Source organism: Fragaria vesca, linkage group LG5 (genome assembly GCF_000184155.1).
Source record: "Fragaria vesca subsp. vesca linkage group LG5, FraVesHawaii_1.0, whole genome shotgun sequence".
Lineage (NCBI taxonomy): Eukaryota > Viridiplantae > Streptophyta > Magnoliopsida > Rosales > Rosaceae > Fragaria > Fragaria vesca.
The window spans coordinates 7,946,394-7,957,734 of NC_020495.1; the positions used below are offsets into that span (position 1 = coordinate 7,946,394).

At 40.3% G+C, this 11,341-nt stretch overlaps 2 protein-coding genes across 2 annotated transcripts; one reads left to right on the forward strand and one right to left on the reverse strand.

The window, feature by feature from the left end:
• The first annotated feature begins 2,190 nt into the window (after positions 1 to 2,190).
• Positions 2,191 to 4,428, forward strand: LOC101303912 (flavin-containing monooxygenase FMO GS-OX-like 9-like). The gene is made up of 7 exons (XM_004301081.1): positions 2,191 to 2,785; positions 2,885 to 2,955; positions 3,039 to 3,200; positions 3,354 to 3,436; positions 3,641 to 3,776; positions 3,874 to 4,047; positions 4,225 to 4,428. The coding sequence occupies exons 1-7, from the start codon at positions 2,200 to 2,202 to the stop codon at positions 4,426 to 4,428; spliced, it is 1,416 nt and encodes a 471-aa protein (XP_004301129.1). The 5' UTR covers positions 2,191 to 2,199.
• A 496-nt stretch (positions 4,429 to 4,924) lies between these two features.
• Positions 4,925 to 9,717, reverse strand: LOC101304195. The gene is made up of 4 exons (XM_004301082.1): positions 9,683 to 9,717; positions 8,356 to 8,546; positions 7,404 to 8,085; positions 4,925 to 7,215 (listed from the first exon to the last, which is right to left on the reverse strand). The coding sequence occupies exons 1-4, from the start codon at positions 9,696 to 9,698 to the stop codon at positions 4,925 to 4,927; spliced, it is 3,180 nt and encodes a 1,059-aa protein (XP_004301130.1). The 5' UTR covers positions 9,699 to 9,717.
• Positions 9,718 to 11,341: the final 1,624 nt, after the last annotated feature.

Here is an 11,341-nt window from a genome sequence, read left to right on the forward strand (position 1 = left end):
AAGCTCAGCCCTACGCCCGGTTCCAGTTATTTTATTGAAAAAAAAAGAAACAAAAGAGTACATAAAGGGAGGGGGACATAAACCAAAACCTCTCTAAAAAAAAGAAGAACAACACAAAAACCTATGATCTACTAAGGACAAAGAACAACGAAGAACAAATTCGTTGATGCTGCTGCCTAATGAATTACAAATCAAAAAACCAATATAAGATCAGAAACTAAAACAATAGTTAGGAAAGCCTGTTAAATCACATGAATAAGCTGTAATTGCACAAGGTGGACATGAATCCCACCAATGAACTCCCGCATTATCCGCACCAAAATTTGCTAAGCAGTCGGCAACGCTGTTACTCTCCCGATAAATATGAGATACTTTAACAGTCATAGTAGTAAGAATAGTCCGACAGTTAAACCATTCAGTAGTGAAACGCCAAGGAACATCTACTTGAAATGAAGAAAGAAAATGAATCACTAAAGTAGAATCACTAAAGTAGAATCACTTTCAATCCAAAGAAAATATCAACCTCTCTGCGAAGCCATTTGAATGGCGTGAATGACCGCCTGCAGCTCAGCTTCGAATGCATTAGCAATGCCAAGATTTCCTGAAAACAACCTAAAACCTGACCCAAATGATCTCGAAAAATGCCACCAAAACCTGCCAGACCAGGAGAGCCACGAGCCGCACCATCAGTGTTAAGCTTGACTTGATAAATAGAGGGAACATGCCACATAACTTCAACAATTTTCGGAGCTTTAGATGGCCTACCCTTAATACCAATGCGATGTAAAATGCAAAGCTCACCTACAGTATTCTTCATTGTAGCCCTTACTCAAAAAATTAATCTCATGAAGTTGCATCTTAATAGAATGGAGTAAGGAACCTGACAATATGATTAACTCTTGAAAGCGAAGAGCATTCCTTGCATGCCAAATAGCATAAAAACCAGCTCCAATCATTCCCCACCATAACAAAGTCAACTAAGAGCTATAACCATGACGTACTGGGTAGGTAAAGAAAGAAATAATATTATTGAAGACACCCCGAACCTGAAACAAATCTAAAAGATTCCCCCAGATATTAGTTGCAAAAGAACAATGCAAAAAGAGGTGCTCTGCAGTCTCAACAGTATTATGACAGAGGGAGCAAACTGAAGACAAATGGCAACCACGAAGTTGTCGAATATCATCAGTAAGTAACTTTCCATGCATGTATTTCCACAAAACTACTGAGTTCCTAGCACGAAAACATGAATGCCAAACAAACCGAGCCCAAGGAACTCTAGGAAGATGAGGACGTTTTAAATCATAAGCAAGAGCTACTGTTAGCTTACCATCATTTGCAGACTTCCAAACCAACCTGTCCACGAAACCATCTTTGAAAGGGAGAGTAATCTTGATGATATCTTCCCAAAAAGGCGCACACAATGACTGTAAGTTAATGGGACAAACCCAGCAACCATTATTAATAAAATTCGACAACTTCAATTGTAGAGTATTAGCTACTGAAACTGGAATATTCAAGCGCTCAATGATTGAAGAACCCAACCAATTATGATGCCAGAAGTCAAGAGTTGTATTAGAGCCTATAATCTATTGTGAACCATCCAAAATATCTTGGAAGAGAGGACGAAAACCAGGCCAGATAGAAGAACGCTTGTAGTAAGTGCATAATAATATAGGTGAATAATATAGGTGGTTAGGATACCAAAAATAAGAGAGTTTCTGCTCTAGATAAAAGATTATATCCAATCACCATTCAATCGAGGAAAAAAACTACTATTTTCTTTTAGATCTGCTTGCTTAAACAAAGTTCCCTCTACTATATAATATATATATATATGCCCTCGTCACCAACACCATACCAAACTTTCTCACATGCTTCTTAATTATTTCTTGTATTTCAATTAATCTACTAAATCAACCAGATCATAGCTCGCCGATAATTAACTAACATTCTTTGTTCATCGAGGAAAAACTTTGAATTTCTTTTGAAAAGATATATCCCCATCTCGCCGACAATCAAATAACATTCTTTGTTCATCGAGGAAAAACTTCCAATTTTTTTTAGAAAGATATATCCCCATCTGCTTGCTTAAACAAAGTTCCTGCTATAAAAGCCCTCATCACCAACACCAAACTTTCCCCACACCCCCATCAAATCAAACTCCACACAACCAATAGAAAACCCATAGACAGAACAATGGTTTCTGAGAGGTACCAATGCAAAAGTGTATGTGTAATTGGGGCTGGACCGTCGGGCCTTGTTGCTGCAAGAGAGCTGAGGAAAGAAGGTCACAGAGTGGTGGTGTTGGAACAAAACCATGATGTAGGAGGTCAATGGCTGTATGACCCAAATGTGGAGGGAGAGGACCCTTTAGGAAGGAACACTACTAGTCCTACTACTAGTACTAATTCTCAACATCTCAAAGTCCACAGTAGTCTTTATACCTCTTTAAGGCTTACATCCCCTAGAGAGATCATGGGGTTCACTGATTTTCCATTTTCAGTTAAGAAGGGTAGAGACATGAGAAGGTTTCCTGGGCATAGGGAACTTCTTTTGTACCTTCAAGACTTCTGTGACTGGTTTGGGTTAAGGGATTTGATTAGGTTCAATACTAGGGTGGCTTATGTGGGAATGCTGCAGGATCATGTAACGGGATGCCAAGATTTGAAATGGCTCGTTAAGAGTGTGCAGAAGAAGACCCAGATTGTGATGGAAGAGGTGTTTGATTCTGTGGTTGTTGCCACTGGCCATTACTCTCAGCCTAGATTGCCTTCCATTAAAGGTACACTAAATTCCTATGAATTTCTTTATTTATTAGTATGAAACTTTGTTTTCGATCGATCTCTCCTTTCTTCTTTTCAATCTTGTTGATCGTGTTTAGGAATGGATTCATGGAAGAGGAAGCAAATGCACAGTCACATTTACAGGGATTCCAAGCCTTTCCGCAATGAGGTAATTGACCGGCATGTATTTGATGTATTAGAGTTTTTCACAAGTTCATGTTTTTGACGTTCAATATTAATTTCTGGTTCAAGGTTGTGGTTGTGGTTGGAACTTCACTAAGTGGGCAAGACATATCAATGGAGCTAGTAGAAGTGGCAAAGGCAGTGTACCTCAGCGCAAGATCCATGAACAAAATCTCTGAGGGCTTATCAAAGGTCATTTCCAAGCATGATACTTTGGATCTTCGTCCACAGGTACTAACAATCACATCGATCTCATGGTTACACCGAAAGAGAAGGAAACCTCTAAGCTGGTTTAGTCCCAACTTAATTTTCTTCCCTTTTCACCATAAGTTTATTACATGTGTGATGTTAGTGATCACTTTTAACTGCACAATTCATATGCAGATAGAGTCCCTTCAAGAAGATGGAAAGGTATTGTTTGTGGATGGTTCTTGGGTAATTGCAGACACTATCATCTACTGCACAGGGTAAAGTTCCATTCCAAAACTATTTTGGTACTGTTTAGAAGACACAATTATAGAAACTAAATGATTGCTTAGGAAGCAAGCTATCAATGCCCTAAACTGTACCAACTTGACCTTGACTGGGAGATTTTCTCGATCTGGGTCCTTGATATGAAAAATCCAGTGACTTCTAAGTGAGTTGTGACTTGTGTGTGGACCTTTGTGCAGGTATTCATACACATTCCCATTCCTTGACACCAAAGGAATAGTAGCTATTGATGATGACAGGGTGGGTCCTTTGTATGAGCACACCTTCCCTCCCTCACTTGCTCCTTCTTTATCTTTTATTGGCATTCCTAGAAAGGTAAAACTAAAATTGACACATCCCAATTTGTTTTCTTCTTTTTCTTTGGCCACAACATATATAGCTTTCATGTTCATCATATATATGTTCCATCCAGATCATAGGGTTCCCTTTCTTTGAGTCACAAGCAAAATGGATAGCTCAACTGCTCTCCGGAAAAAGAACATTGCCATCATGGGAGGAAATGATGCAGTCCATTAAGGACTTCTACCACTCAAGGGATGTTGCTGGCATCCCAAAGTATCAGACTCATGATATTGCAGAGTTTGAGGTAAAAATGTTGGTTACCCCTGATAGTGAAAACTGATATTTACAGACTATTTTTAAAAATCTTTTATACTTAATTACCCACCGCAATTCACGTTGCTTGCATTCTAAGCTATCTGTCTAGTATCCTCTAAAAAAAAGCTATCTCTAGTAGGCCTAAATCGTTTTATTGTTCTTGCAGTATTGTGACAAATATGGAGATCATGTTGGGTTCCCACATTTAGAGGAATGGAGGAAAGAGCTTTGTCTTTCTGCCTTGAGAAATTCCGAGACCAACTTAGAAACATATAGAGATTCGCTGGATGATCATGACTTGCTTCAAGAGGCTCTTCAGAGTCCACATTTCACTCAACAAGAACAAGGAGCTCAAGATTTTCCTCTGTAAAAAGCTAAATTATTCTTGGTTGTTTAAATATATTACATGTATTTGTTGTTATTTTGTTGAAACTTGAGAGGAATTACTATTAAATAAACAGTAATGACACAAGAAAATAGCTTCTGAACATTTGTGTTTGTAAGAATATCCTTTTTTGTTTACTCTAGTTGAAGTGACAAGATTTTTTTTTCCCCCCATATGAATTGTAACTAAAAATGAAACCTTCTACAAATGTTTGATAAATTTGACTGGAGAAAAAGAACTCTCATAGTCCTACTATATCAGTTTGCCATAAACACTACAATGAATATATCCTTCTGCAAAGAGGGGACTCTCATGCATGAATGTCAGGGCTTACTTTCTGTGAGTTCTATCCACCCCAGCTTATATACCCACCCACATGTATGAACTCTGAAGGTTTGGAGGACATGTACAAAAACCAACCTAACAAGTGACACAAACCTCCCAGAAGAGCATTAATAAGAGACTATTTGCCTTTCATTTCCTATACCTTGCTACCCAGATTTCTCTGCCCTCTACGCCCCCTGGTTACCTCCCCCCAATCAATTAGGCTTCTCCTCTCCCTTTCCAATTGCCGTTTAACACCAATGTGATTCAATGGTGATGCGGCAGTACTCTCTTTTACATTGGAAGCAGAAATGGTGCACTTCCTCCTCCCCCTTGTCAACCCAAATTTAGCTGCATATCTTACTGATCTTGTTTCGGAGCAATCAGCAGAAGCCTCAATTAGTGTTCCTATGATCTGAAGATCCTCACTCACCTCACATCTTGACAAAGATTCAAGGCCCGGGAGAACTTCCTTTTGGAAGTTCTTCGTCCACTGCATTCCTTTTCTTGGTCGACCCTTTTTTGGCTGACTTTGTGATGAAGCTGTCACGATCACTTCCTCTTTGTAGTCATTACCTCTACAGCAGCAGCTCTCTTCCACCTTTTTCTCTGGTAGCATCAATGTCATGGCCTCAAAGTAGTCCATTCCATCAGGTAGAACCACCTGATTATCATCACAGCCCACCTTGTGTTCTAGACTGCCTAAAACTGAAGACGCTAAACCAGCAAACCACTTTAGGGAATTAAATAAAGTTTTAGTTGGTTTACCGGTGGTCCTCTCAGAACAAGTATGACACACGGATGATGAAATGGAAACCAAACATTCTGCTGCAGTCCTGAACATTTCCTCTTCCAGATGCACTTCATGTCCTGACAATTGAACAGGTGTGCCAATTTGTTTTTCAGTAGAGCCCATTGGCTGTGAACACTCTTTGGTTTCCAGATCGTCATGTCCTGACAATGGCAAAGGTGTCCAAATATGAGTTTCATCAGAGTCCATAGGCTGAGAACAATCTTTGCACTCCAGATCATCTAGTCCTGATGGTAAATGTGTCTCAAATTGATTTTCATCAGAATCCATAGTCTGAGAACAATCTTTGTTTTCCATGTTTGACAACGGAAAAGGTGTCTCAATTTGATTTTCATCAAATTCTATGGGCTGAGAACACTCTTTGTTCTGCAGACCTCCCTGCCCTGACAATGCAATAGGTCTGTCAATATGTTCATCAGATTCTGTTGGCCCATAACACACCATACGTTCTAGATCTTCAGGTACTGACAGTGGACATGGTGCGTCAACTTGTTCATCAGATTCTGTTGGCTGAGCACACACCTTGTATTGAAAATCTTCCTGTACTGACAATGGAATAGGTATCTCAACATGATCTTCATCAGGTTCTCCTGTAGGTGGAGAAGACTCCTTGTTTTCTGGAGCTTCCAGTCCTGACATTAGATCAGGTGTGTCAACTTGATTTCCATCAGATGAGACGCCTCTTGGTGGAGAACACTCCTTGTTCTCTGGACTAGCAGGTGCCTCCAAAAGGCTCTCTGTCGAAGGAGATGATATTGCTGAAAACTCATCTTCATTTATGGATGCGTTCAGGTCAATCTGAACTCCAAACTCAACATCATTTATGGATGAGTTCAGGTCAATTTGAACTCCAGGACCATCTTTCTTGAATTTACTCTTTTCTACATGTTCATCAGCAGTTAATTCTGCTTCTTTGACCCATACCGAATCATGAGGCACATTTAAATCAAGTAGCACAGCTCTTTTAGAACCTTCATGCTTTTCTGTTCCAAGTGTTTGGAAACTCTGGGAAACTGCCACATCCAAAGAACAGCTAGAAGGCATGAAATTCAAGTCTATGTCCTTTTGAGCATTGACATTTGCAGAATCCTGCATGTATCTGGTCATTCCATGAAGTTCAGGCACTAAACCATCTTTAACTCTTATCAGATTATCACAACCAATGGTTGGTGGCTGATCCCCTGAGTTGTTGGATTCTAAATAAAAGCCATTGATAAAGCTACTGTCAGCGACCGTACCATCATGTGTTGTACTAGACCTCAGATGCTTCTTTAACTGTAACCTTTCTTCCTCAAGCCCAGGCCTTAGTGTTGATGATTTACAGTTGTTACTGAGTGGTATAGAGGTGTCGACAATTGGGGTGTGTGCCAAGTCATGTATAGGTTTTCTTAAACCTGCAAAGCATGAGGACCCAGAATTTTCCATGTAGTCACGAGGAATATGCTGAGATGATGTGCACATCAAATCTCCACTTTGTCCAGATTGATGACCACCTTTAGAACCAGAATTTCTTCTGAGGTTCTGAACACCAATCGTTGCTCCTTGACTCGATGATTTTTGGCAATTGTGAAGCAGGGATGACGGTTCATGTTGCTTGAGCTTCTTATGTAATGAGTTAGATGACGAGGACAAGTAATCTGCATATAAGAAAGTATTGAAGCTGCTTTGAATTTTCCCTGAAAGGATAAGTGCTTACCATATAAGAAAACTACGAGTTATCAAAGCTATGCAGACAGATTTTAAGTGACTGACTTTCAAACTGACTCTGAAGCATATATGATAAACAACACTCTAAAATTAAAATGGGGAAACTTGAAATGCTCACCAGCACTGTGATTACAAGACAACAACAGCTCCTGTTTGCTTTTTGTGCCTTGCAGTAGAATACTTGAGTAAGCCTCGATGTCAGTGGGCCCCACAAAACGATTGGATGTAAAATCTCTTTCTTCCTCTAGCTCATACCGATGATTTAAGTCAACCAGACCTTTTTCTAATGATGCAGCACTTGAGGCATAGTTGGGAACAGAGTTGAATCCATTAGTTGCATAACCATTGCACACAACCTCGGGAATTTTCTTAGTAGGATAACTTGATACCTCAGCTGCTTCAGAAACCTTTCCATCTTCTAACAGTTCCTCTTCTTCACTATCAATGTATATTGTATCAGGTGGAAGTTGAAGGTCCCAGTTCTTCCGAGATTTCTTGCATTTAGATTTCAAAAATCTACGGTCTCCTGAATGGTCTTCAGATTGAACAGGATATGAGCATGCCTGTATGTTCCTCTTTTGAACAAAACATGAAGGTAACTGGACATTTTCAGCACCTGAAATAGATAATTGACTGCATGCGGGGATGTTGAACGTCTTTTGAGTACAGACAAGCGAGGTTTGAGACAAAGAAGAAGTCTGCCTTGAAGCCTCAGTGCCCAGATTATGTTTATCTAATTCATTCCTTGTCATGCCCATTAATTCTCTCTGTCTTCCATATAGGCGGTGGAGGTCCAGAATCTGGGTGTCACAAGACATTTCAGGTAAGGTGTTATTTGTTCATGCCATTAATTGGTTGTGAAAAATATATAAAAATAAATTAAAAAGCTAGAAGAACTGAAACTAAACCTGAAACAAAAAACAGAACACTCAAGTGTAAGTTCATGTGATGCTTTCAAGAACAAAATTATATATAGATTATGACTCAATATCTTCCGATAACTCCAGTTAATATCTCAATGAAACTAAACATGCAGTAAATTCTTTACATGAAGAGTCGCAATAGTATACCTGATTTTTAAATATCATTTCTTGATTGAGCATTGTCTGCTTGAACTCCTCCTTGTAATACCCAACAAGCTGGTCAGTAGTTAAATTATGATTCCTCTCACTGCCATTAGCACTTGAGTTATGATTCATTTTGGGGATATATACTGGGGGAAAGCTGTTACATGGAACATGAGCTTCCATTTCTAGCAAGTCTGCGTGTATTAAAGCACAAGTTTACTGAATAACTCAACAACGTATAATCTCAGTTCTACAAAAAAGAAACCTTGCAACTATCAACAAAAGTTAGAACTTTTTCGTATTGTATGGCATTATAAAGAGACTAATTCACTATGATTCTTCCCAAGACTTTTTCACTGGGAGTTCTGGAATTTCAAGGGTACGAGGCCTCAATAACAGATAATGTGGATGTCAGGATTACTTACCCTGTTTAGATCAATTGATAGAAAATGGTTTTACTAGCTTAAACACAAAAATCATAGTCCATCACTGAAGCACATTTCAGAAATTTTTCCAAGCAAAAAGGAAAACTGATATGTTTTTAAATTCAGGCGGCCAACAGAAACATCTCCTAAGATAATGCTGGTGAGCCAGAGGGAATCCACATCCTAGCAGCAGTCTCAATGCTGGACAAGATGCCGATACTGAATGGCGAAAGCTCAACCAACTCATATCGATGTGTTATAAAGGTTCCCACATATCTAGCAGAAAAAGTTTAAGAGTAAACCGAAAGGCAATAAACATACTCCAGTACTACTGGAAACAAATCCAAAAGGCCGAAAAGCATCAAGCAAAGTCGATACCAGGCTAGAGTAATCTACCAAATGTTCACTAATTAATAATTAGCAGCAGAAAATTACAACTCCTCAAGATCAAACAAAGCATGATTTTGGCAAGATGGTCTTCGTTTTGATCATTAATACACCCCCATGAAGAATCCATTGGACTTTGCCCTCAAAAAGTGTAAACAACAAATCATAAATTACAAGAGAATCCAGACTCAGAACACCAAACGAAAACCAAAAAAAAAAAAAAAAAAAAAAAAAAAAAAAAAAAACCCAAAAAGTATTCATCAAACCAAATACCCAAACAAGTGAGAACACTGAAGAAAAACATATATCTCATCTACAAAGAAAGCTTCACAGACCCAACAATGAAACCATCAAACACTGAAAAACGCACATTCATAAATGTCCATTAACAAACCAGATAGAGAAGATAAAACCGAGAGCAGATAAAGAAAAAAAATAGTGTATCACACTTTTTCTCTTTTACAAAACCAATCAAAGACGTAAGCTTTAATCGCTGAAAAACGAATCAAAACCCGTACCTGAATTCCGATGCATGACTCCTCCTCAAAAACCCACAAAGCTTGATCATTCACTCATTCCCAGTATTCCATTCATGCTGGCTTGTTCTGCAACCCAAAACAAAGAACAACCCAGAAAACCAAAACCCATGAACATCAGAAGAATCAGAACAGAACAGTAAACCAACACAGCTCAAAGCATCAAAAGCCAGCATTTTGGGAAATAAAATATAATAAACATGGAAGCTTTGGGATCCCAATGGGCCATTTTTTGACGAAGGAAGATTTAGAGAGAGAAAAAGAAAGAATTAGTACCCAGAAAAACTAAATACACATGAGAAAGAGAGACATGAGAGAGAGAGCTGTCCTCACCCATCGTGTTTGTTTTTGGATTTTTGAGCAAGTGGGGATTGTCTTATGAGGGCTCTCTAGATTCTCTCAGCCATTTCTGAAAATAAATATTTGGTCATTTTTCGATATTATTGGGAAAATCAGACAGTACCTGTAGGAGAGAGTATGCAAACCGGATTTTACTGACAGTAGTACCAGCAGTACTGGTGTAGCTCCATATATATAAAGAAAAATCAAAATTGCTGTCATCTCCACCTAAAGAATCTCTCTTTCAGCTGATCAATGGAGAAAAACAAAAACACAAACCCAAGAATTAAATTAAAATTGTTTTGTTGCACGAGCGTTTACCTCGGAAATGTAATCTGTGACAAGATGTGATTAATTTTAGGAGTAAATGCTTCTGACATCCTGTAGTTTATACCTAAAATCAGTTTTGTCCCTCAGTTTTTTTTTAAACTGGTATACCTTTATACTTTGAATTCTCGACTGATTTGCTTTTGTCGTCAATTGACCGTTAAAGAAGACTGTTAAGTTGCTGAGATGACCGGTCCTGCAATTCCAACTCAGCTAGAAACCTGCAACATCGACATCAGCTTTGTGAGACGAGCTCGATGCTCTCCAGCTTTGCAGGTCCTTCGGCAAGCCTCACCGGCGGCGCCGACGAAGAGGCCTTCGTTGTCGTGGCCGCAGCCGAGGGCGACTTTAGAGCGGCGGAAGGTGAGGGTTTTGGTGGAGAAGTCGCCGAAGGTGAAGGAGTCATCGCCGTAGGAGACTTGGTAGAGGCAGATTTTAGACTTTGAGCTGCAGCCGGGGGAGTCGAGGTGGCGGCAGAGAGGGGAGGAGCAAGGGAGGGAGGAGAAGGAGGAGGATTTTCTCGGGTCGAAAACCGGGTCGGTTTGGGAGTATCAGCGTTTACAAGGAGCGCATTGGAGCCAGATGACGTCGGAGCCGGTGTCGAGGACCATGTAGAGGTATTTGGGGGGAGAGCCGACGCCGATGCGGGTGAAATACTCGCCGCTGTCTTGGGAGAGGCCGGAGACGATGGAGGAGCTGAACCGGGAGGAGGGTGGGCCGGGTCGGGTGCGGTTGTAGGCGAGGGAGGTGAGGGAGTTGAAGCAGAGGGAGTCGCGGCGGAGGCGGAGGTGGAAGAGTTGGGAGGGGGTTTGGTTGGAGGAGAGGGCGTTAAGGTGGTGGAGGAGGGAGGGGAGAGGGAAGATAGGTCGGAGTCGGGTTCGGATGTTTCTGAAAAGGATTCGAGTTGGGAGAGAGAGGGGGCGGAGGGGGAGGGGGGAGAGGGAGGAGGGGTGTGGTGGTCAAGGGCAGCGGAGG